This window comes from Amblyomma mixtum, chromosome 9, assembly GCF_055824585.1.
Source record: "Amblyomma mixtum isolate Tamu chromosome 9, ASM5582458v1, whole genome shotgun sequence".
Taxonomy (NCBI): Eukaryota; Metazoa; Arthropoda; class Arachnida; order Ixodida; family Ixodidae; genus Amblyomma; species Amblyomma mixtum.
The window spans coordinates 94,005,548-94,031,648 of NC_143020.1; the positions used below are offsets into that span (position 1 = coordinate 94,005,548).

The following is a 26,101-nucleotide window of genomic DNA, read 5'->3' on the forward strand; positions in this document are numbered from 1 at the left end:
AGGTCAGTTAAACAAAAACGTGAGTGGCGGCAGCGACGGTGTTTATTTGTGTTCTGTTACGTCAGTGCATCATAGCCAAATGAGGCTACTTTGTAAATAGGCCTTGCATGTAGCCTGTTCGTGCATTTAAAAGGTTGTAATAAATACCAAATTTCAAAGAAAAAATGAAGCTATGGTCGATTCGTCTAATGCATCGGCGAGCGATGCATCTTATCTGCCAGCCGCACCGTTGTTTTGTATCCCTCGCATGGCCGAAGTTTTTATGCGAAGCATATTACTAGAGGTACACTACAGCCCTTCGCCGTGGTTACGCGCCGTGCACACCACGTGACACATGACGTCACGACAGAGTAAGATGAGGGTCCACCTCGCGCCGTCGCTGTGGTTGCACGCCGTGCAGACCACGTGGTACAGTGACGACACACCACGTGACATACCACGTGACACATGACGTCACGACAGATCGCCGTCACGCGCTGGGAGAGGGAGAACGATGCCATCGCCCAGACACGGAATGTCCTCGAGCGGCATTCCCGCGCATTTCGAACGCGCGTTCACACTCGGTGTAGGTGAAACGCTCGCTCCACCGGGCAGGCGGACGCGGCTTCCGTGGCAATCCAGGCGCCCACCCAACGCGCGTCTCGGGGTTAGTCGGCGTTCCGCTGTAGCCATGCCGTTGTCTTACCCCACGACGAAAGCTTCTAGTGGTTGTATTAAAATGATCAAGTATTCAACCAAGGAAAGCCATGTATTAACAAGCCTAGCCATCAATATGCTTCGCATCTGACCAGGGTTAACCAAGTTAAGCCTCAGCCATTTCTTTTTTCGTTTGGCTGAATAAGATTCGAAAAGATAGTTTTGAAATATTTGGGATAACTTTGGCCTCATGCTCCCGTCAGGTCTGCACTCATGTTCACCAATATTTGTAGCGAATGGCAGCTGAAAGGATTGTATTCTTAACAAGAAGAATCGAATCTGCTATCAGTGCGACATCTAGAGCATGTCTATTTCATTTTTTGGCAATGCAATTAGCGGTATCGATATATATCTCGGACCCTGCAGATATAATTGCAATATATCTCGGCCTTTCCTTTTGTTTTAGGCATTAGCTGCAACAGATGTTCTCCCGAAAGAAGGCGCTCAGTCGCAACGATGGCAACATCCTTCAAGTCAATGGGAGTACTTCATGAAATCTAGTTTAGTTTCTTTTTTACCGTGACACTGAAGCGCGGGCGACACATGTCTAAAGCAACGAAGATTTAATGGCGAGTGCATTTATAAACTCTCTTCGTGTTTTCTTACTTGCATGAGCCTGAATTACAGTTCTCTCGAACCAAAGCTTGTTATAATAACTAAGCCAATGCACCGCTATTTTGCTGAAGTGGTTATTTTATTAACGCAAGCTAGATTGCTCTGTAGAGATATATTTACTACCTCTACTAAACTAACTTATGCACTCAATCCAGCATGACAGCGGCATGTAGTAGAGTAACCCTGTCGCAAGCGATGAAGTGCTTGTCATGCTATACTTTGCCACGTAACACTCATTCCAGTTCTCGATCGATGTGCCGGGCATTCAGTATAGTGTCCAAAGCCTGCTGCCACGACAGTATAGCTTCTAGAGACTATCGAGCACTTTGAACTAACAACAATATCAGTGGCAATGCGTTACCAGTGTCGGAGGGTTGACGGCAATACTGCGGACCGCCGCCTAATTAGTTAGCATGAATTATAGAAATCTGTAATATTCCGTTTACGCCTAAGCACAGCCGGCCAAATCTTTTACTGGCGTGCGCGACGGCAGCGTTTTCCGTGTTCCTGCAGCTTATGACGGAGCAAACTTGCGAAAATATCAAATCTAAGCAAAGGCTTACTAAGGCCATGCTTAGTATTGAGCTTTCCCTCTAGTTTGCTTCGTTGTAAAGCGCAGGAGCGCAGGAGCGCAGAAAAGGCGGCCGTCGCACACGCCAGCTGAAGATTTGGCCGGCTGTACATCTCTAATTGTAGAGGAGATCAGAAACAGCCTATCTAGTCTTTTGCAAAAACATACCTCCAGTTTTTTTAGACATTTCAGAAAAGAACGCAAGATATGAACGCTCATGCGATAGAATATTTTGGCTCGCTTAACAACGTGTTTAATGAATGAAACGTGCGCCCTGGCTGTCCCCAAGAGAGCCCACGCTGCTCACTTCGATGACCGCTGTGCAAGGAGAGACTTACGAATCCAGAGAAATCAGGGTCCGTGGTTCTTCATAAACAATCAGCGACGTTGTGACACAACCCTCGCCAAGCTCCGACAGGCGGGGGACCAAGTGGTCCTCATGGTCAGCCGGGTTTCCAACAAGCGCAGTGGGTTACGACGCAAGGACGCCTTGCGGATGGCGAACGCATCAGTGACCAGTCGAAGCCTGTATTCGACTTCCTACCTTCACCTGCGTAAACAGGAGGAGGATGGCCTGAGAGTTACCCTTCCCACAACCATGAAACGCCCGCTGGACCTCCCGGTCTCTACCTCTACCAGCCACCGCATGGCACTGGGGGTGGTGAACACTTTCAGGAGGCTTCGGGAAGCCCGCCTCAACCACCAATACACTCTTCTCACAAATATAGGGTCGAGTCGCGGCGTTCTAGCACGACTTTACATCTAACCCAACTCATGCAGGAGAGATGCGCCATTCCCGCACACTGGAGACGCGCACTCCATATGCGGCCTGTCCCAGCCAACATGTCCAAAGAGGACCTTAATAGCCGGCGCCAGGCGTAGGCTGAAGCTTTGGACCGCCATTATGGAAGCAAACCAGGAGTGTTCTACGTGGACGCCTCCGGCCGAGACCCCAGGGGGAAGTACAAGGCCGCGGTCGTTCCTGTGGGCAAAACAGTAGATGGCCTCACTTTCAAGGGCCAGTCAGCAACTCACGCAGAAGTGGCTGCCATTGCTATGGCAGCCTCCGACCTTCCTGAGAATACATGATCACCGACTCGCGAAGGGCTTGTCGAAACGTCGAGCAAGGGTGAACTAATCCCCAACTTATCGTATCTTCGAAAACTGTAGCCGAAGCTCAGATCCCGCGTACCAATCTCTAGTTTGGGCTCCAGGTCACCAAGGCCTCCACGGAAATGAGGCAGCCGACGACGCCGCCCGCTCTCTTTCTCCAGACATTTCACACGGGACCCGACGTAGACCAGGACTCCGATTTCAATCCGGTTTACACCTTTAAGGAAATATGGAAATATTACAAATCCACACATCGAACTCTTCCCACCACGCGCAAAGGGCCGGGGAAGGCCAACGAGCGGGTACTCCTGCCCCTGCTCAATAATACGATGCTGTGCCCGGCAACCTAAAGCATTTCGATTCCCAATTCAACGGGCAGTGTTCGCCCTGTGGGGAGGTGTCTGACACCTACGACATAGTGTGGGCTTTCCAGCAGAACCCATTCCTGCTCCCTAGCCCCAACCCCACCCGAGAAGACTGGGAGGCGACCCTGTCCGGCTGCTGCATCCTCGAGGCCCGAAAGGCCTCAACGCAGCGCATCCGGGCTGCGACGACCACCAATGGGGTGCATGACTAGACATCCCACGAAGTGGTTGTAAGGGCATGACCCTTCAAGTCACAAAATAAATGTTTTCACCACCACCACCCACCGCTTCGACAGTCTGCACAATAACACAAATGAGGAAAATGCAGGCCACCTGGAATTATGCAACTCATTGATATCCCATCCGTTTTTGTTTTCTTTGTGTGATGGTCCAACAAAATCTCGACGTGTTTTTGATTTTGTTGACCTACCTATCATTTATAAGAGGTCACGGTGGGCGCTTTCCATATGCCGGAAGAATGCGGTGTAGCACTTTAGATGGTATGCTAGAGGTGACGTCAGTCACCTACTCGTACAGCAAGCGCGCATGCTACGTTCCTGATGTTTTTAATCTTTTACAGGATTTCTTTAAACGCTATAAAAAGTGTCCACGCTGTAGATATACTGCTACAAAAGCTGAATCGGCTGTTGCTGAGCACCCTCTTCGAATTAACGAATCACTCCTGGGCCTAAAATGAATCTGACGCATTTGCGTGATTAATCTCACGTAACTGACTAAGTAGGCGCAATTTAAAGAAAACATTCTGAGGAGCGCCACATGGCCACAAATAATATTTCGTTGGCTCAGACCCAACTGAATACAACAAGCAAGAGGCAGCTGCATTTGTACTGAGGAAAAATGCAAAAACAATCGCGTGCTGTGCGATGACATTGTACAATCTTTGTCAAAAGTACACAGCCCAAGGAGTCTGCTTCTGAGCGCTGCAGCGCTGCTCCGCTTGCATACTCAGGAGCCGTAACCTCACGAAGGCGGGAATAATTTAAGTACTGAACCCTCCCAAGCTTAGGAGCGTCAAATGTGCTTAAGAGCTCCGCTACACTAATTGGAAGCGAACCCCTTGGGCTGTATATTTTTGACAAGGAATGTACGTTAATGAGGCCCCAGGTGGTCCAAAAGCATTTCGAGACCCCATTCGACATGTCTGATAGCCTAAGACCAGGAAGCGTTGAAGGTGCAGGCACTTGTTTTTGAATGCCATACATTGTTGTCCCTGGATGGCGGCACAGAAAGTGATAGCGTATCGCAAATATTTCAAAGCTTTAGAAAGCCAGCGTTATTCTCGGGCTATTCCTCTATTCGACGAGTATGAGTACACAATTTTCTATGCCCCACGATAGCATATGAGCTATAGTGCATGGTGCTGAGCCTCAATAAAGGCAGACTGAATACAGAACGCGGCAGCTGCATTTGAATGGAGACAAAGAGCAACAGCGCTCGTGTGCTGCGCTATGTCAGTGCACTTTAATAAAGCCTTAGGAGCGAGGTCAAAAAACATTCCGAGATGTACTCTTCGGCATCTCTGATAGCCCACGTGCAAGAACGTCCTAAATGATGGGCAGTTATTTTTTAATGTCATGACTCTGGCCTGAACTAATAAGTTATTCAGGCAAAACTGAATAAGCAGGGCGAGCGGTTTAAAAGGAAATGTTGTGATGCTATCGCTGTGCCGTACGCCTCGACAGTCACAGTTGACATGCGCCTAGTTACTTGTGTCGGTCTCCTGGCCGCTGTCCAACTAGCGGCCTCATCTATCCAGAACCCTCCTGTGACAGAATGTCCTGGTAAGCCCTCCTGCTCCATTTTGGGGCTCTATGAGAATTCATGCCATCAGCAGTTATGTCTAATTCTTTTCATAATTAAAGCTTCGCTGACATTTTCGCTAGGGTAAACATTGTAGGATTCGTCATAGCCGTTATCGTATGCGAAAACTCCAGCAGAGAGACGTTTGGTTTATGGGGTTTAACGTCCCAAAGCGACTAAGGCTATGAGAGACGACGTAGTGGAGGGCTCCGGAAATTTCGACCACCTGGGGTTCGTTAACGTGCACTGACATCGTACAGTACACGGGCCTCTAGAATTTCTCCTCCAAAGAAATTCGACCGCCGCGGCCGGGATCGAACCCGCGTCTTTCGAGTCAGCAGCCGAGCACCATAACCACTGAGCCACCGCGGCGGCTAGCAGAGAGACGTAGTTATCCCGGTGAGTTTCAATATGGCTATGTTAGACATCCGAAGAATGCTTTGTCTGGCATTGCGACGGAAGCTATGATAGTTCTTGACAAGTTTTCAGTTGTTTTTTTTTTGCAAAGAACATGCGTAGACTACACGGAAAGAGAAACTCGATCCTCCCAGGTGATTAATTAGCAATGTTAGTCGTGCCCACATCTGCCCGCAGTGTGACTAAAAACTGTTCTCAGGCTTTTGTTCCACTCATTCCTGGCATATGACGACATGCAACAACAAAATCTGCACATTTCAGGCGTTCTAGCACATATGTAGCTTCACAACGTGGCACACTAAGTGCGAAACTTAGCATAAGTTTTCTTTCTGTCCATAGGAAGGCAGGCAGCATAAAGCTGTGTAACAGGCAAGCATAGAAAGACTTGGTAACAACAAGAACAAAAGCGCCGATTATATCCCAATCTGTGGCTGCTCCCTGAATTCACAAGCTGAAATTTCAGAGAATAGCATCGAAAATTGTGCGGGTGAGCACAGCTTTGAAATCAATTCTATGCCTTTAAGCAGTGTCTTTCTTTCTCACTGCTGACGTCGGTAATTCAGATAGAAGAGCAAATTCGAGATAATTACTATTTAGAAGCATTTCTTTCGTTTTGGGCCTATTACATCCTCAAGGCTTTTTTTCATTGTTTTTTCGTTTATTATTAGTAATATAATGACTGAAAATGCTACTTCGTAAACTTTTTAGCTGAAATCTTAAATATCGTACAGCAAAAATAATACTTAGGCGTCCGAGGGATAACCTGTATTCTTCACGTCTAAAAATAGGTTACCATATATGATAAGAGGTAAAAATGTTCGTGTTGTTTTATGCTGTAAGTTTCTTTGCGGCACGGAAAGGCTTCTGTTTCAGAACAAGCACTGCATTTTTCCTTTGAAAATTATATTTTTCTCTATTTCAACGGTTATATTTTCAGGAGTGCAGAACCCTGCCTTCGAGATCACGAACGTCACTGTAAAGAATGCAAAACTTGGCGAAGAAATCCAACTGGCTGCAACAATCGCAGTGGACGAAGTTTTTGGTGTCAGCCCAGTCCTGGAGATCTCCTTTGTCAGGTCTGATGGCATCAAACTGCCCTGTGTCCAGACCGTATTTCCATGGTAAGCCTACGGAGCGCGGCTGAACCGCATTGGATTAGCTGGGAACTGCAATGTTGCAGCACACTATGGCATTTAAATTGATCTGGCTTTCTCGTTCACACTGGCGGTCCGATTGGGATTTAGTCGATTTGTATTTTGAGCTCTAAACGTGATAAAGCAGACCATAGCGATCTTGAGCAATGCCTCGATGACACAACTAAGTGCATGGCTTACCTTTCGAACTTTGCTCGATAAACGTCTACGAACGGTCACAGCTATTATGGATAAGTCCGAAATATATATAAGATAGAATAACGGTAACTACTAGCCCTAAACACACTGAGTTAATCACATACAGGGAATACTTCCCGGACCAATCAGAACCGCTTGTGATGGAGCTTCACGCTCTCATTAATGATACGAAGGCCTTAAACAAAAGGTGGTGGTGGTGGCGTGACATTTTTATTCGAACATCCTTTCTGTTAGGCGTTCAGCACATCCTGGGCCAAGGCGACGAGGGCACGTTGCAGACTCAGTTCCAGGGAGGCGAGCCAGATGGGCCACGGTGGGGGTAAACAAAAGGAGCGCTCATAAGGAAAGGCCATATTCCGCAGGCTCCTTAGCTACCATCAAACTCTTCAAAAGAGCTACAAGATACACGCACCATTCAAAAGATACATGCTCTCAGCAGGGTAATAACGAAAGGCATGCAAATACATTGGACACAAGCACATGCTCCGAACTTTGACCATGGACCGACGAAACCCTTATACCCCAAGCTCCTAAACGTTAATGCTTCCCCATTAGCCTCCTTTTCGACCTATGCTCCAGTCCTTCTATCCCGTTACCCTCTTTTTCCTTCCTCGGTACTTAATAAGATTTACGGAAGTGTCCCTCACAAGAATAAGTGGTGCGCTGGTCCGTACCCTGTGGGTATCTTACCACTGGGCTCTCAAGAATATGTACATTCCACTGATCCAGTGAGCCAGCTATGCGCGTTTCCTTTCCTCAAAAAACAAAACTGCGTTAGTTTGTAGGTGGGAGAGATTTACTGCACCTGTACAGTAGACTGCTCCTTATTTCTGGCTTATAGGGAGGCGTCGATGGTTTTACGGGAGTGACGAAGGAATACTACGCATATTGCAATGTCTCCTGAAGAATACCCCTCTTTTCTTTCTGTCTCCACCTTCTGACAGCCACTTCAAACTCTGCAATGGTACCACAGAGACGGAGAAGATACTAAATGCCGACTGGGATAACAAATGTCCCGTCCAGCCGGGTACTTACAGCTCACACTTGTCCTTCCAGTTGCCCGACAACCTGATAGTCAGGCAGTACTTTGGGGTGAGTTGAAATATTCACTGACCGCCGCCATCTCAAACATAGAGTGTATTACAAGAAAGCGGATGTATTACAGGAAACAGGAAAGCAACTCCTGAATATACATACGGGTAACAGATGTCCCGTGAATAACACCATCTGCCGGGCTAGTTGGTTGAGATCCATATTTATCAGCTGCGCGAACACAAAACAGGAAGAAGAATGAGAAGATAGTACAGAGCGCTGAGCATCCAACTTTTATTTGAACAAGACTGAACACGGAATTATACACACTCACCAGGAGCGCGCCTTGATTACTCCCCCTGGTTGGCTTTTACCTGGTCTGCGGGTTCAGTTTTGTTCAAATAAAAGTTGGAAGTTCAGCGCTCTGTACTATCTTCTCCTTCTTCTTCCTGTGTTGTGTTCGCGCTGCTGATACATTAGATGTCCCGTCCCGCCGGTTACTTACCTCACACCTAACGTTCCTCTTGCCCAACAACCTGACAGACAAAGAGTGTTTTAGTGTGAGTTCGATAGTTCATTAATCGGCGCCACTTGACACTTCATGGGTACTTATGTGGCGTCCATACCGGTTCTAAATTTCAAGAGTAGATTACGGGAAAACAGGATGCAGATACTGAATGCATATTGGGGCAACAAATTTCCCGTCCAGCCAGCTACTTACATTTTATATCTGGCCTTGTGCTACCCTAATAACTAGAAAGTGAGAGATTATATTATAGTGAGTTTAGTTGTCCAGCATTCGCCGCCACTTGGGAAATCGGTAAGACAGGGATTTAGAGGGCTGCCCTACAGGTTTTACATTTCGATGACGTCTTTAGTAAGACATTGGCATCCAACATCACCGTGAAAATATTGGTTCCAGTCGTGGATTCCTGTCTAAATAAGAGTTGTTCCGCGCTTATTTAGCGGTCTAAGGCAAACTTTGTTACCTTTAATACTGCGGCATATGTGCAAAGCTACTCGTTTATTTTTCTTCGCAACCTAAATTTCTACTCATATTTGCGTTTATTTCTTGAAACAACACTAAGTGGAAACAGAAAGTACTGCATTATAGACCAAATCGGACTGCTGAATGGCGCGGTTTGCTCCTTCTTTCTTAATGGCTGCCAGTGCTATCGCATGCTCAATAGGGATCATTAATTTCGCTGACCTTAACTTGGCTCAGTTCTCTCCAAAAGCTTGCGCCAAACAAGTCCTGTCAAAACTGGCACTGTTCACGTAGGACTTTATGCGCTGTTAGACCTCAACTCAAGGCCTCGGCCCACAGGGGCTTACGTTGTTAACAGAATTACAAAGCCCTTGCATTACAGGTGTTGATTGTCCTCCAACTCTACCTGCCCTCTTCTTTTCAGGATGGGAAGCTCGTAGCCACGTTGACCTTCAGAGACGAGGGTCATGTTATAGCCTGCGTGACCATACCTTTTACCATTGACGTCGAATAGGAGACAAAAGGCTCTAGAGCGGCAGAAAGGCGCTTGTGGCCAACCATCGCGACATAAAGCCTCGCTTCACAGGATGTATCGTTGTGGCTTAGTTCTCTGCTGTGCGAAATTTGGCCAATAAATATGTCATGCTTACGAGGCATGCCATTCCCAAAAGTGGTGAACAAAACCATTTTTGAACGGGAAAGAGTTTATGAACGTTATTTTTCATATATTGTAAGAATTCACTATAACAATCAATTTATACGTGGATCTGCCGTCGACAGGCTTGCCTTTTTTAAGCTGTTAACGTTTTTCGATCGTCCAGAGCGTTGTTCCCTTTAGGAAATGCGACGGTACGTATTATACCTGTATGACCCAGCCGCTCGGAGTCAGCAGCGAAGTAAAGCCACTGGATGTAGTTCTCTTTGCGTTCTGTAGTGAATTTTTCGGTCCATATACATAATGCCCTTTCTGCCGAATATTTTCCCTCCCGATGGTCCCATTTATAGACTATCCTTCACGACCAAGGTTGCAAACCCGGCCATCGCTGAAGCCTTGACCTAGAATAAACAAGCAAAAATAAATAAATATTGCCGTGACTGCGGTGGCGCGAACACGTAAGCTTCGCTGGCCAGTGCTCCAGAGCACTGTGCTATCGCTGCATCCGGTCCCACATCGTGTTAAGCTGCAGCATACTCTCGCGCTGTGCTTTGCACGTCGTCCTCTTCATTAACGTCCATCTGCGTCGCGAACAGATCAGATCAGCTTAACCTCAATTAGTGCTTTAGTTTAATATCGTCAGAGTACCGACGACCCAGCAAAGCGAAACCACGAGCCAACCAGGCTAAACACATGCTTTCGCACGTCTACTCTGTATAACTATCTTGAAACCCTGTCATTTTTTTCCAGACCGCGTTTTGTGATTGCCGCCTTTGCAGTCAGGGAATAAAATGGTCATGTTTTTCTCCTCCCTCAGGTTCACAAATTACTACTATAAAACCTTTTTCTAGTGCACAAAGCGTCACAACTTAGTCGCACTGATATTGAGGCCAAAAAATCACCCAGGGTTTAACTGCACATACACCGATGTGTGACGTGCGAAAACACGGTGACGCAAATGGTGACGCCGCAAGCGACACCATATCAACGAGACAGAGATAATCTCAAAGCTGTGAAGAATAGGGGTGTGCGAATATTCGAAATTTTCGAATATATTTCGAATATTTTATTTTTAGTATTCGTATTCGATTCGAAATCTAAGTACTCGCGTTCTTTCGAATATTCGACCCGACTCGAATATTCGTATATAGCCGAATATTCACTGTGAGCACCGGCATTCATTTCGGTCCGCAAGCCCTACCGACAAAGATATAACAACATGGCGGCGCCCAGAGCAATGCGCATGGATGAAGGAAAATTTTTCCTTCGAATTTTTCCTTCCTCCAAGGGCCTTGCCGTAGCTGACTGCGCTGGTGAGCTATTTTGTGGCTATACCTGCGAAGCTGGTATGGTCAGAGCTGTGCACGAAGTACCTCGCAATACGTGCCAGGTCAGTGCCAAGTGCGAGGGCATTTTCTGTGCACGAAGTACCTCGCAATACGTGCCAGGTCAAGTGAGAGGGCATTTTCTGTGGCTGGAGGAGTCGTTTCAGTTAGAAGGGAACTACTTCTGCCTGACCATGTGGTGCAGGTGGTTTTCCTTCACGACAACCTTTTATGTTCATCCCAGCAACGCGCTTTTGTGCTGATGGCAAGCTAGCCATAATCAGTGCTGTGTACTAGCCATCCTCTCTGATATTTCCACTCTTCTAAGAATAATGCTCGAGAATAATGTTTGTGTTCCTTTAATCATCGATAGTTAAACTGTGATGTTCTTGGGTGCTCAAATAAATGTTTTGTAGTGGTTAAATGCGTCTGTCCTTGATTATTCGATATTTGATTCGATATTCGGAGCCAAGTATTCGTATTCGATTCGTATTCGAAAAATTTGATATTCGCACACCCCTAGTGAAGAACTTTTTTCGGGGCTGGCATGGACCGAATATTTAGAAATTGCCCAGGTCAAATTTAGTGGTCGCCATGGTGTCAAGCACGGTCAATTATGGTTGGATATTGATTTTGGTCCAAATCGACAAAAGTCACATTTCGGGGGTGGCCTAGGCCAATTGTCGTTTGGCGTCACAGTTGCTATGGCAACGAGGGATACGAAAGCAAGATGCGCAAGCAAGATTTTTTCTCGGCTCTGACGATCGTATGAGTGCCTTCGCAATAAAATATCACCATGCCCGTCGGGGATAGGTTCCCAAAAAAAGGTTATTTTTAGGGGTGTGCGAATATCAAATTTTTCGAATACGAATCGAATACGAATACTTGGCTCCGAATATCGAATCGAATATCGAATAATCAAGGACATACGCATTTAACCACTACAAAACATTTATTTGAGCACCCAAGAACATTACAGTTTAACTATCGATGATTAAAGGAACACAAACATTATTCTCGAGCATTATTCTTAGAAGAGTGGAAATATCAGAGAGGATGGCTAGTACACAGCACTGATTATGGCTAGCTTGCCATCAGCACAAAAGCGCGTTGCTGGGATGAACATAAAAGGTTGTCGTGAAGGAAAACCACCTGCACCACATGGTCAGGCAGAAGTAGTTCCCTTCTAACTGAAACGACTCCTCCAGCCACAGAAAATGCCCTCTCACTTGACCTGGCACGTATTGCGAGGTACTTCGTGCACAGAAAATGCCCTCGCACTTGGCACTGACCTGGCACGTATTGCGAGGTACTTCGTGCACAGCTCTGACCATATCAGCTTCGCAGGTATAGCCACAAAATAGCTCACCAGCGCAGTCAGCTACGGCAAGGCCCTTGGAGGAAGGAAAAATTCGAAGGAAAATTTTCCTTCATCCATGCGCATTGCTCTGGGCGCCGCCATGTTGTTATATCTTTGTCGGTAGGGCTTGCGGACCGAAATGAATGCCGGTGCTCACAGTGAATATTCGGCTATATACGAATATTCGAGTCGGGTCGAATATTCGAAAGAACGCGAGTACTTAGATTTCGAATCGAATACGAATACTAAAAATAAAATATTCGAAATATATTCGAAAATTTCGAATATTCGCACACCCCTAGTTATTTTGTTACTCGCCCAGCAAGCCTGACAGCGCTGCAATAGCAACAGCGCCGTGTGGCCTTTTCTTTTATTTTTCGGGCTTTGTTTCTAGGCCCGTAGTAAAGGCCACACAGAGGTTACTATGTTTAAATTAATCCGATCGGTTGCTTTTCAAGGTGACCTGAAACTTTTTTACTCACATTTTCTTCCTCAAACCAAAGATATCAAAAGGCAGCTAATTACTATTGAATAATCAGATGCCTAAGCGCAATGATAAAAATTATACTACACTAAAATACACTACATATACAAGGACGTTCTGTTGGCTTGACTTTTGTAGGCGCTCCGCCTTTTGTAAGCATACTCGAATGATCCCTACAAAATTTGACATCCTGTATCCTTCATAATAAAATCAATTGAGAGTCTGAGCTAGGGCTGTCGACCTCCGGCGTGCTTGTTGTACGTCTCTGTTAACGTAACACAGTTTTTAACAGCTTGTGCTATTCTTAGTTCTTTCCTCGGAAATGCGTGGCTGCCATGGTAATGATTGGCACAACACTCTGAGCAATCTGCATGAAATGACCTCGCGCACGACGGCATTCTATGCAGGCTGATCAGCATTTCGCCGAGTGCAAGAAAGGGTGATGGATGCACTTTCATAAACTAAGAAGGCACAGGCGTTTTATAGATGAACAGGGGCAACGAGCTTACACGCCTCTTAGCTGCAGCACCTCTGATAATAGGTCAAGAAGCAGGCTAGACCCTCAGACACCTAGAAGATCCGTCGTGGTCGAGATGGGGAGTGAAAACGTCAAGCTTGCCAAAGCAGTCCTGTCTTGCGTGCCACGGAGATAGCAGCAAGGCTATGTAAGCGCCAAAACATTGCTTCGGGCTTCAAAAGCAGAAGAAAACCTATTTAGAAGCAAATAGCCTTCAGTACGAGCTGCCGAGTCATAAACTTGGGGATGGAATCGGCTTCTCAAGGCAGCAGTCAAGACAGAGGCTGCTACCAATGCATTCATCAAACAAGTGCTGGACAACCCGGCCGGCTACACCTGCTCGATATGCAATCGGTTCCGGTTCAAGAACGACCTCTCTGCCGCGGCCCTGCCCCAGCATCCGGCACTGTTCTTAAAGCTTCGCGACAGCGACATCACAAGGCTCAAGCTATGTAGACGCGGGACAATTCGCGTATAAACACTCGCAACCGTCCTGCTCGTTTTTTTTTTTTTCTTTCGACAATGCTGTAAACAAAGTTTATACCTTTCAATGGTTCAGTTTTGGGTGCACTGGTGCCTTCCGTTACTGTAGAACCATCATCATTTGTTTTGATTGTCGTGCCCCCTAGTTTTTGAATTCATGAAAGCTAGCAACTGCTTCCTGCTTTCTGACCTCATTGCATGTGCAGCGATGCCTCGTTTCTCCGCCAGAGTAACGAAAGAGCACGCTTCGTACAAACCGCCGGTTCATGCCAGATGTATTTCTTCATGTAGCGCTGATGGCATGGACAACACTGTAATAAGGGCAGACTCTCTGGGCCCAGCCGAAAGGAAAAATGAATATAAGGTTAAGAATGCGCCAGTAAATATCTCAAAAGACTGGTGCCCATATCTGCAAATACAATTTTACGGATATTTGCGAAACAGTTTCTCCGTAACCATTATACCATTTACCTCAGTTTTGGGTCATATTTACTACATATGTGATGCGGGTACGGAAATAAAACAATTTCATTTACTTGAAAGCTCTTTCATTTGTAAGAAATATGCCTTTGCAGGAAATGAAAAAAATGGGACGCAAATAACAAGAGATTAGTTTGAAGCTACTAAAAAAAAGTACGTTTAGATATATAGTGACCGCATTAAAGGCAACTAAGCTCAATTGTTTAGTTCAAGACTGCTCCTTAAGGATGCAAAAAAATTCATTTTTACATTTACATAACGTCTGTAGTCTTCAATGTAACTACTGAAACTCTGTAGGAATCAGGTAAAAACATATATGATGAGCGCCCCGAGAAATTTTAAATTTTGAAACCGAGGAGAGTCAATACTGATTTTCAATTTTTATTTGGTCCTTTTTCGCAACTTTTGATCACAGACCATTCCTAGCGTCCACTGTATATTACGAGCTAAGTGACGACTCGTCGATTAGAACTTATAACTCCAATGATTACGACTACAAAAAAGGAGGTTGGCCGTCCTGTTTCTTCCAAAGAATTCAGAAAAAGTACCCTTGCTGCTCTCGGAAATGTTGCCAGCGGGGATTAGCTTCATGACACAGGCGGATGGGTCGTATGACACTTCTCGCAAAATTATTTTTCTTATCTACAAAAAGTATTTTCCTTACAACATTATGTGCTAGCAAGAAGAGACTGCAAAGGTTGGAATGCGCAAGGAGCACTTCAAATATTCTTGAACAAAACGACGACGAAATAAATCAAAGAAGATGACGTTGAGAGGAAGGACTGCACCTCTCTCTGTTCGCTCCTTTTGTCTGAGATGTCAGTCGGGTTTCTCGAAACCGAGACCACAATCCTGTACTGTTCACTTTTGAAGCCGCTTCTTATTATTAACGGGAAAAGGAAAATACTGATCCTCTTTACAGCCCAATATGCTCCTCTTGTGCCGCCTTCTGCTGATGATATTGCTTCTCGACAGTTTATGACGGACTCAGTTTGACGAGAAGTAAGAGCCAGCACCTGCGGAACGAAGACAACGACGGGGTTATTAAAACAATGCCAAGGTTCTGTGACGTGAAATGCACTCGCATATCTAGCATCGAAAGACAGCTTTGTCTAATAGCCCAGTCTACTACGCGGAGTGGCCATGTACATTTGTGCTGTAGCTTTGGCGGTGATCAGCGTTGTCTCCATAGGTGCCCATGAATCTGGTAAGACTTCTGTGGTCAAAACTGAAAAACTCCGAAACTGTGTCTTTCGATGGCATTCACTAAAACCAGATTTAGTGCTGCACGTAGGCTACATTTTATCAGGCATTATATAAACGCTTCCGACTTTATTGCTCACGGATATCGTGCGAAATACCCGAGACTTAGAAGAAGCAATCATTTTGACAATTTTTGAGGCGTACTCAGAATGTTTGCCTATTTTGAAGGCATAAACAACAATCGAATATTCATGCAGGTCAATCACTTTTCATGTTTAAATGAAGACATTTTGGAGTTTTCACTCTTTCAATGCTTTTATAAAAAAAAATTCTACTGGGCAAAAGAGCTGCTCCTAAAGTAGCGGTGTTCGTAATTTTTGCGAGGCAGTTATGTCCCAAGAATGCAGTCAACTTGTCCAAAAGTTTGCTTTCCTAAATTAGCCTTTCAAGCACTTCAATTCAGGTTCTATGCAATGTCAGTGCACGTTAAAGAACCCCAGGTGGTCGAAATTTCCGGAGCCCTTCACTACGGCGTCCCTCATAGCCTGAGTCGCTTTGGGACGTTAAACCCCAATAAACCAAACCAATCTTTCTAGATGAAGTATTGGTAAGCACGAACCTGAGCTAGATTCAGTGTCGATTTCCTAGAGATTAAACTATTCCGCGGAAAGAAGCCATTGCCTTTCAGTTCAGTGAAAAACTTGGTTGATACGTACCGTCCCTAATGAGCTATCAATTTGTGGGAGCGCCTACGGAAGTAAGACAACCGCCTCCCTCTGGTCGACTGCAGGAAGACTGAAAGCAGTAAGGGTCTACACGCAGCGTTTGTCGGTACGTTCGCAGGCCAACCTCAAAACTGCCACCCGGAGAAGGAGGTTCCCGTGGAGGGAGAACCACGGAACGACACATTCTGCAAGCCTGAAATAACGCACCCTTCTCAGCTGAACGAACTCAGGAATTGCGTCTGCAAGCCGGACTACGTACGCAACTCGTGGGGTGATTGCATTTCTGTGAGCGAATGCGAGTACTGCAAGAAAGAGCCGCACGAGGACTTCAGTGAATGTCATTCTGTATGCCCTCTGACCTGTGGCAGATGGATTCAGTCGTCCTGCCAAGGGCCGTGCTCCTCCGGATGCGACTGTCCTCCGGGATTTGTGCGGTACGTATTGTCGAATTCTTGCGAAGCTCTGAGTTTGGGAGTAAATGTTATCACGTCTTTGAGATTTCATTCTCAACCGCTGTCACTCATCTTGGCCTGTTCAAACCAGTGGGAAGTCGAAATTGTCAAGGACAATAAACACGTTATAAAGTGGTGAAAAAATACGTTGCGACCACGGAATCGAGAAGGAACTCTACGCGACACTTGAGAAGCAAGTGTGCTAGCAGCGTGTCGTGTGCACCGAGATAGTTGGAAAACTAAAGGGTATTCCAATTACCTTGATAACTCCGCCAAAGTGGAGGGCGATGTCCTTTGGCGGACCGGGTACCGGAGTGTCGGAGAGGATAGGCCAGCTGCCATCAAAATATTTTTCGTGCTCAAGTCAACGAATTGTCTAGGGAAACGGTCCATGCCTGCCTCGCTTGAGAAGGGAGAAGGTTGGTGCATGTTTTTCGCAATGCTTGACAGAGCGGTTTATACAGTTGTAATTGCAGTTGGCCGCAATGAATGCCTACGGAGTTGTTGCACACAAATACAAATCGTTATACTCAGATAGTAATGACCAGTGAAATTAATGTGGTCAAAACTATGAGTCTGCGCAGCAACATTTTTTCCGTATAAGCGAGATATCGTATACATGGTCTTCTACTGCAGCTTTCAGTGTGGGCAGTTAATCCCTTGCTTTATCCATTATTCCTAATAGATCGTTTGGTGATGGCGACCCTTGATGTATGTGGAAATAGAAGCATTTCCGTTGAAAAGAACGGGTATTACGTTTATGGGGATGTCAAACAAATCATTCCATCCGGGCTTAGTGAAACATGATATGGGCGAACATGTTCATCGAACTAGTCCGAACTCGTGGCCGCCAAAAACATGCATCTGGTCGGAGCTGGCAGATTAAGTAAGGATCGTACGGTAATATTCTTCGAACAAGACATGCTTCATTAAACGGTTTCATGTGAACACAACTCCAAAGTTACACTTGCGTAGGAACCAGAATAAGTAGACATTTTATCCATTTATAATGTATACGCTAAATGCACGCAAATTTCTTTAAGTTGAGTCAATTCCCACAAAACCTCAAAAAATTGGGGGTCTCTTAAGCTCCGCCTTTAAGGGTACAATGTGACAGCGGTTCCTCTTTCCCACGCAGACGCGAACACTGTTTGCTCTTTCACAACCACAATCATAATGTGAAAGGCCGCACAACATACATATAAAGCCCCGTTTTAACCAAGCCATACGAACTTGTCTGTGTGGCGTAGCGGAAGCTTGTCTAACTCGCACCCAGAGGCCCGATGACCAGGGGATTTCGATGTGCCACTTGTGCGGCTGGCGCCATCTATGAACGCCTCTTTTAATCGACTAGTCCTAATTTTTCTGTCACGCCAAAGGCAACGCCGACGCCCGCTTTTCTGCACACGGGGCCTTTACGCTCTCGCGTAATAGCAAAAATAACATAACGTAATAGCAAAAATAACAAATAGAATGTCGATTTTCAAATAAATAATTTTTATTATTATTATTATTAGCTTTACCATAGCAAACATATTTTCTATGTCTAAGCAAGAACAATGGGCTTCCGAGCAACAACCGGAAGCAGAGCCTCTGCTTTGCGCAAAAAGAAAATAGTGGATGAAACATTTTCGAGAACGTCTACAGATGCCGCAGGGTATTTTTTTTTTTCTTTTTCATTCGCAGTGCCTCTAAAGAAGAAAAGAAGTGTGTCCGTGCTGATCTGTGTCCTCCTGCATGTCCAGCCAACGCGACATTCGAGCTCTGTCAGTCCAGCTGTGAGCCGGTCTGCGGCAAACCGCCACCATCGGAGGCGTGTACCACACTTTGCAACACAGGCGCATGCGTTTGCAATCAGGGCTACGCTAAGAGATACGAATATGGCACATCTGGTGAATTCTTCTGCGTTCCGAAAAATGAGTGTCCACAGAACAGCCAGTGATTACGGTTGCAGTTCGTTGTCGTCGTTATATGTTTTCGTGCGTATGGAGCCTAGTAACACTAGGGCCGGCAATACGGACACGTGATCGCTGGCTCTGAGCAAATTATATTCCGCAAGGACAGGCAGGAGGTTCGTTGGTACGCTAAATAGAATTTCGCTGTGATCATAGTTGCTGAAAGTCAAAGTTTGTGCACAGCGTTACCATGTGTTTTATGTTGCTTCGCGCTATGTTATTGAAAACATCGTATTTGTTACAAATATTTGTAAATGCAGCTCAAATTTTGGACCAGTTGATCTGAGAGGGTAACTTTAATGTCCTTGCCCGTCTCGCTGATTTTTTTTTTCTTGGGGGGGGGGGGGGGGGGGAGGGGGTACGAAACATTTCTTAACATGCGATCAAAGGAGACATGTTATCGCAGAGGGTGAAATTATGCACTGATGACTGTACAATCAAGTTCAATAGAGGATTTTTCGCAATTCAGTGCCATGGTTTAGTGAAGTTGTGCTCAATAAATTGTTTCATAACTAATTTGTTGAGTGTTTATTCAGAAACTATAGTCTTTACAGCCGGAGCAAAGTCCCCAGAAAAATGAAAAATTTTTCCACGAATCCTGAAATTGAAACCCAGAGCAAGACTTCAATGTGGCAGTGAACACGAGGCGCCACTGAAATCCGCATTAAGTTATAAGAATAAATCGATTCTTCATCTTACTGCCATGTTACCGCCGTGGTTCACAACGGAACAGTTTCAGCATACTTATAATTGACCAGCAGGTTTCGGTGGCAGTTTTCGCCAACGGCGTACTACGCCAACCACAAGGCTGTTTGTCGGCCAGAAGAGTGGATATGCACATATCTGAGATGCTGGACGGCCACAGCAGTAGTCACACCAATTTTGCCGCACTCAGGCTCCTGTAAAGAAATAAGCATTAACTCGGTCCCAATGCAGTGCATGCAATCGTACAGTGCTGCGTGTATTCAGGCATGCACATCGTAGTAAGCACAGCAGCGATCCCAGTATTTGAATACAGAAGCAATAAACACTACAGAATTGCCTTCATTATGTGGAAAATGTCAAGAAATATCTTTCCTTGAACTTCACGGGTTTGGGATTTAAATGAAGGATCTGTAACATTTTTGTTCATATGACAGCGGCAATGAAATGAAGTCTTTCCAAAGGAAGGAACGATGAATGTTAAGTCAATCGCTCCCTAGTTATGCCAAGATGCAGACATGGCGCTAACATTTTGCGGAAGCTGCTTAACTCCGAGTAGCCTGCTTTAACAATAGTTTCCTCTTTGGTCGAGTACTTCCGGATGTTCAGCTTCGATGTTCCGAGATAAAGCCGTGCCAACATCTTGCCAGGGTTGCCATTTCCTTGCGCCCGATTGCGTCTCCTGCGTCTGGGGAACCAATTAGTTAATTTTAGCTCCAATGAATACGGACCTTATTTCAGCCATTATTTGAGATGCTTTATTGCCAGTACCGTAGCCTTGGACATACCTTACGAAACAAAAAGGCGTTTCATGATCGAAAAATGGTTTTCACCGTGCGCAACCGTGCCGCTGACGTGGACGCAACCTGCGTAGGCCCCAGGGTGTCTCCATGTCCAGTCTTGGTTTGCGGATATCATTCCATTTCGCAATACGTACTTGCACCACTTCAACTTCGCAGTAAAGAAGTGATTACTCGTTATTATCCACCCAAGAGCCGCTCGACATACGGTTCCAAAGAAAAGCTATACACTTCCACAGACACTTCGCAGTTAAGAATTCACCTTGTTCGTGGGATCAAACCGAGGACCACCGCCGCACCTGGGCAGTCGTTCTATCAACTGAACTAGTTGAGGTGGCTAGCATATGGCAGGGCGGGAGCGAATTGAATAACTACTCGAAGTGGGAACGGGACTAATGAGTAACTACTCCCTTATTACAAATCGAATTTTGTTACGGAGAAATCGGGTGGTTTTTCAAGGCGACGACTTAAAGGGTATCGCATTAAAAAAAAATAATTCTTCCCGAACATAACTTTCCCTGGCTTAGAACTCTAGGAGATAGTTTAATGAACGTCTTCCGTGCGAAAAACATTCTCAGGCAAAAAACTCTCAGGCAAAAAAATTTCGAAATAAATATAGTGTTTGTACTGCAGCAACCATACTCAAGCGAAAGAAAATTCTCCAAACTTACACTGCTTTAACTAAAATAAAACTATTATCAGTCAGTCTCGGCATCTACAAATAAGGCAAACACACAGAAATTTATATATTGAAAAAATGGTTTCTTCGTGCGACACAACTTATAAAACAATACCAATTAATTAAGGTACATAAGAGCCAATTGAGTAAGTGTTTTAACAGGAAATAAAAGTTGATCTACCAATATAGGCAGTTGAGAACCTGCAAAGCAACATCCCTAGCCGTATTACCGATTACAAATAATATTGAAAAGCTAAAACCTGCCCCGCAGCATACTGTCCACAAACACTGCAATTACAGTTACCAAGATTACTGTGAAAGCTAAAAACTGGACGGGATACTTTAAGCTCCTCCTTACGGGTATGACGTGGTAGCGTAATTGGTCATTTTTTACTTAGCATTCATAGATCCCTGGGAGTGCTCATACCAGTCCTGTCGAATTGGTGCAGCGGTTCAGCCATGCACCACAGCCCTGCGATGGCAGGTGCTCCCAGCGGTGGGCTTTGCGCTACCCATGTTGCTCTTGCCGAGAAATCTCTTGCGACCAGTCATTAATTTAACTGCCACCTGCCACGGTAGGCAGTTCGCTCACAGTCTGGTGGGCAGGTTGTGATGACGCCACAAGACTACGTCACCTAGATGGCCCACCTGCCTCCTATGTAAGGCATTAGGCGATAAGCAAATTACTGAGGCCAGCTTTCTTCTAGGCAACGCTTCGATTCGAATTTCATACAGCGCCACCCCATCTCTGCCTAGATCACAAAACCTTCGTCAGCAATATTTACTTGAGAACACAATGCGCAGGTCATCTCCGAAGTTATAACAAATATGAAATATGGCAGAAAAAGCTAGAAAAAGACTGAAAACGCGAAACTTTCTAGTGAACTAAACAACTTCGGTGAAAAATGAAGCTCCAAAAACCCACTTGACTGAAACGCGCTGCACTGTACTGTCGTCTTGGACAAAGGCAGGAAAAAATTAGTAGTGCAGCAGTATGAGCACTCAATTTACCGCAGTATTCCAGTAATAATTGGCTCAATCCAAGAAACAATGTTATAATTGCGTTGTCCCATCTTTGCGATTAATCACGAATTTTTTTTAGTGGCTAAACCAAAGGTTGTCGTAGTAAAGTTTCATCCGCCAAAAAAAGATGGCCCATTTGACACCAGTGGGGATAAATATTCGAGTAAGATTTAAATGGCTGTCATTCTTGTTGTTGCTTAATGAAAATCCACCCTAAAACCACTGCTTCCACTGTGACCATTCCCGCGCAAGTGTTTCTTTTTTCACTAAGCCAAAACACCTGAACATAGCGATGAACATCCACAGTGCTGGCTAAGACATCAGGTGGTGGGCTCTAAAGCGCGAAGTGATTGGATGGATAAGTCGACAGAAGCCGCCGCATTCCTATGAGCAAAAACTGCACAAACACACTTGTTCTCCTGTCAGGGCATGTTAAGGAAACCAAGGCAGCCGACAACAATATAGAGATCTCACCTAAGGTGTCTGTCACTTCCCACCTGCAACAACCAGAAATCAAGAGCGAAAAACCGATTCAAAGACGGAGACACTGAAAACAGGAAGAGAATCTGTCTGTGTTTTTGCCTTTGATTTAAGCCGTCACTCATGCTTCGCGAAGAATGCTCCCAGAAAGAGGCACTGTTCATTGTTCAAGTACTTCCGTATTTTGCCCTGCCAAATTAGATGGGAAATAATGATCCTCTTTACGGCCCAAAGTTCTCCCTTCGCGCCGCCTTCTGCTGATGGTAATTCTGTTGTAGGTTATCTTCGACAGGTCGTGATGTGCTCTATTTGATGAGAATTTGGAGACGCCACCTGCAGAAGGAAACCAAGAAGAGTTTTTTGAAAACAATAAGAAAGTTCTGCGGCGTAAAATGCAAGCCCGCATCTAGCGTCAAATGATCGGCTTGTGATAGTAGTCCAGCTCTCTTCGCGAAATCATGCACATTCATACCGTAACGTTCGCGGTGCTCTTCACCGCTGTCTCCACGGAGACCCCGACACCAGGCAACTTAATTAGTTCGTGTCATAAAACAAAATATAAAATATGCAGTTCAAGCTTTCGCGCACCGTTAGAAATATAAGACCTAGTTTTGTATGCTGGAGAAAGTTGGTAAGTCGTGATTGAATCCTTTATGGTGCAATGAGTTCAAGACAATCTGTGCTTATTATTCTAACCGGTGTGTCATACAATAACGTCTGATGCTCACAAAGCGAATAATTTGTCATTTTGTCGTCTACTGTTACAGTAAGAAATGTTGGCTGTTAGCAGGTATCAAAACAATTAAAAGGTCGTACAGTTATGTGCTAATACCTTCTTGAGAATATTTACGTAAAGGAATTGAAAACGGAAGATTTTTTTTTGCCACATCTATCAAACCTGGAAAAAAATGTTAAGGCACATAGCGCGAGTCACAAGGAAGACTGGAAAACAAAAGCATATAGAACAATATACGGAATGCAGACACTACATAAGCAACCACTTAGGATACTGCATGAATTACGGGACGATCAAATCTCTATTCAGAATATCTCTTTCAAACACTTAAAAGCAAATTTTATGACTGTATGATTATTTTCTTAGTGTTGTCTGTTTCAGACACTCAGGAGAACACTGTACACGCAAATGAAACCAGAACTCAATTTGGTAGTTTCCTTACTACTGGATTCGTCTATTCAGCAGAAAATTAATTTCAACAATATAAATTTTCTGCTGAATAGACGAAGCCAGCAGATAGGAGAATTATTTTAAAAATAGGCCGCAGCGGTGGCTCAGTGGTTATGGTGCTCGGCTGCGGTCCCGAAAGACGCGGGTTAGATCCCAGCCGCGGCAGTCGAATTTCGATGCAGGCAAAATTCTAGAGGCCCATGTACTGTGCGATTTCAGTGCACGTTATAGAACGCCAAGTGGTCGAAATTTCCGGAGCCATCCACTACGGCGTCCCTCATAGCGTGAGTCGCTTTAAGACGTTAAACTCCAATAAACCATGAACCAAACGTAGTTCATGAAAAGCGTAGCACATTGGCCACGTTCCTCGGACGTAAGATATGCCACTGCCTTCGCTTTTCGACCTGCGCTGCCAGCCCACTTCAGTTTACCTGGATGCTCTCGTGGCTTGAGGATCGGCCGCTATCAGCAGCTTCTTCCCGTCGTGTGAACGGCTCGCTCTCCATCCTTTGGCGCTTTGACGGGTTTGCGTGTTACCGCAATTGTTAATGCGCCCAGGTTGATCATAGACGGAGTCTATTTACATACTGTGAAGTTCCGACAAGCCTGCTGCAAGTCCGTGATGGCGCTGTCTCGCATCGCAATACAACGCGTGCCACTCATCCCCGGGAAAGTGAGGAATTAACATAACATTGCTTGTTTTGTGTTTTTCGAGGTGTCATAACATGTTTCCGCATGTTGTGACATAAACCGAGTTACCGATTGTCTGCGTCATCCGGTCAATGTTTCTTCTTTCCTTCGCGCTATTCTTTATCATGTGATACCCATTTATGTCTTCAAAATGCGCGTCACATTCGTTAATAGCAGAAGACATCGAAACAGTCAGTACGCGCGTTAATTCATAAGTGAGCAATCGGTGCCATAATCTCTAAATCACCGCAAGCAGTTTCAAAACCTTGTGCGCGTTCAGTTTCCTGCAAGCTTCCTCCTGATACCATCACTGCGTGCCATTAACCTTGGCGTGCTCCGTAAAGTTTGTGTGAAGCAGCTTAGGCGCGTGATCGAAATAGAAATCACATTAGCATTGGGGATTTGTATTTTTCTATTTTTTCCTTCCAGCTTTAAGCACTTTATATGCGCTACGGTGTGCAGCGTGGAGGCGCACTGCGATTCCGAACGCAGCGAATTATTTCTTCCACTTGCTAAATATTCAAAGAATGATTTTAAAAGACCACTCTGAATGTTCTAAAAGTTGGGCATTAGTAGTTTGGCGCAATAAAGACAAAAAAAAAGGCATTAGTAGTTTGGCGCCGTGGCTTAGTTGGTTAAAGCGCCTGTCTAGTAAACAGGAGATCGTGAGTTCGAATCTCGCCGGTGCCTGATGTATTTTTTTAGCTGCAGCCTGATATAGCTGTTGGGATTCGCATTAATTGCAGATCTTAGTCTGATGTGCCTACGTGTAGACGCACAAGCGATACGCGTGCGTCTAGAAGTTGCACTGCGTAGTCGCGCTTTCACTGCAACCATCTAGGCTACTTTACCTAACTGGTACAGCACCGAGGACTATAAGCGAGTCTGGCAAGAAAAACAACACTTGCAAAGGTTTCTCTACAAAGTCTATAAATTCTCAATAGACCTTTGTCTTAAACACCATAGACTATATATACACAAATCTTTCAGACTAGCCAAAATTGCATACGGGATACGGGCCCCACCCCCCGTTGCCTTATATGGGCCCCTGCTCACCAGGGGTTGGCAGGAAGCGAGGCAGCAGACGCAGCCGCCCGCGCGCTCTCTCACCGGGCTGTTTCCTCCTCCCCACCCGATCAGGAACCCGATTTTAATCCGGTGTATACATTCAAAGATATTACAACGCATTATCAAGACAGTCATCGCCTTTACCCCCGCCCATGTAAACATGTAAAGGCTTCAAGAAGGCGGGTCAGCGGCTACTTCTCCGCCTTCTCACTTATCTATTGCTGTGCCCGATAGCCCTAAAACATTTTGACCCCTCCTTCAGCGGCAGCTGCCGGCATTGTAGTGCGGTGTCTTCGGATACCTATCACATGGTGTGCGCCTGCCTCTCCAACCCGGCCATTCCACCCATCCCCAACCCAACCCGGGAGGACTGGGAGGCCACCCTGCTCGGCTGTCACGACTTACAGGCCCAACAAGCCTTAGTCGGACGCACCCTGGCGGCGGCCACCACCAGTGGGGTCCCATACTAGGGACCTCCACCTGGTGCTTGTAAGGATCGGTCATTTACGGGCCGATCCAAGCATACCTCCTGTCCCTTCTAAATGTGCGGGCCGGGCGCTATTTTTCGTTCCTTTTAACACGTCCACCCTAATTTGTGTCCCTTCTATATAAATGCCTTCACCACCACCCCCAGAAATACGCATCCGCTAGGAACCTTGGCGCGCTTGGAGTCCACCGACAAAGTGAACTAGCTATGCGTCTTTCCTTTTAAACACGGGTCAGAACGCATGCATTTCTGAAGCGGAATAATCCAGGAATAGCACTCATTAGACCGTTAATATTTTTCTTAAAATTTAAAGAATATGCCTTCAAGAGTAATATTTTTAAACAATCATTCTTTCCAAGAACGGCTCGCCTGTGGAA

General features: G+C 45.5%; 2 protein-coding genes and 1 non-coding gene across 3 annotated transcripts; all 3 read left to right on the top strand.

Annotated features, from left to right (window-relative positions):
* The first annotated feature begins 5,074 nt into the window (after nt 1–5,074).
* Nucleotides 5,075–9,484, top strand: LOC149330181 (uncharacterized). The gene is made up of 4 exons (XM_089559764.1): nt 5,075–5,162; nt 6,536–6,719; nt 7,895–8,042; nt 9,395–9,484. The coding sequence occupies exons 1-4, from the start codon at nt 5,075–5,077 to the stop codon at nt 9,482–9,484; spliced, it is 510 nt and encodes a 169-aa protein (XP_089415890.1).
* A 5,933-nt stretch (nt 9,485–15,417) lies between these two features.
* Nucleotides 15,418–18,596, top strand: LOC149330182 (zonadhesin-like). Its single transcript, XM_089559388.1, has 3 exons — nt 15,418–15,481; nt 16,321–16,636; nt 18,341–18,596. Exons 1-3 carry the CDS (start codon nt 15,418–15,420, stop codon nt 18,594–18,596), a joined length of 636 nt encoding a protein of 211 aa, XP_089415514.1.
* A 6,189-nt stretch (nt 18,597–24,785) lies between these two features.
* TRNAT-AGU (transfer RNA threonine (anticodon AGU)) lies at nt 24,786–24,859 on the top strand. The gene has a single exon. It is a non-coding gene; the product is annotated as a tRNA-Thr (tRNA).
* Nucleotides 24,860–26,101: the final 1,242 nt, after the last annotated feature.

What these genes read in the sequence shown, in the direction of transcription:
- LOC149330181 (XM_089559764.1), top strand. Translation starts at nt 5,075, where the DNA reads ATGCGCCTAGTTACTTGTGTCGGTCTCCTGGCCGCTGTCCAACTAGCG. An exon ending in GTCCAGACCGTATTTCCATG is followed by an intron (nt 6,720 to 7,894) that starts GTAAGCCTACGG and finishes ACCTTCTGACAG; the next exon opens with CCACTTCAAACTCTGCAATG. An exon ending in TAGTCAGGCAGTACTTTGGG is followed by an intron (nt 8,043 to 9,394) that starts GTGAGTTGAAAT and finishes TCTTCTTTTCAG; the next exon opens with GATGGGAAGCTCGTAGCCAC.
- LOC149330182 (XM_089559388.1), top strand. Translation starts at nt 15,418, where the DNA reads ATGTACATTTGTGCTGTAGCTTTGGCGGTGATCAGCGTTGTCTCCATA. An exon ending in CATAGGTGCCCATGAATCTG is followed by an intron (nt 15,482 to 16,320) that starts GTAAGACTTCTG and finishes GTACGTTCGCAG; the next exon opens with GCCAACCTCAAAACTGCCAC. An exon ending in TGTCCTCCGGGATTTGTGCG is followed by an intron (nt 16,637 to 18,340) that starts GTACGTATTGTC and finishes TTTCATTCGCAG; the next exon opens with TGCCTCTAAAGAAGAAAAGA.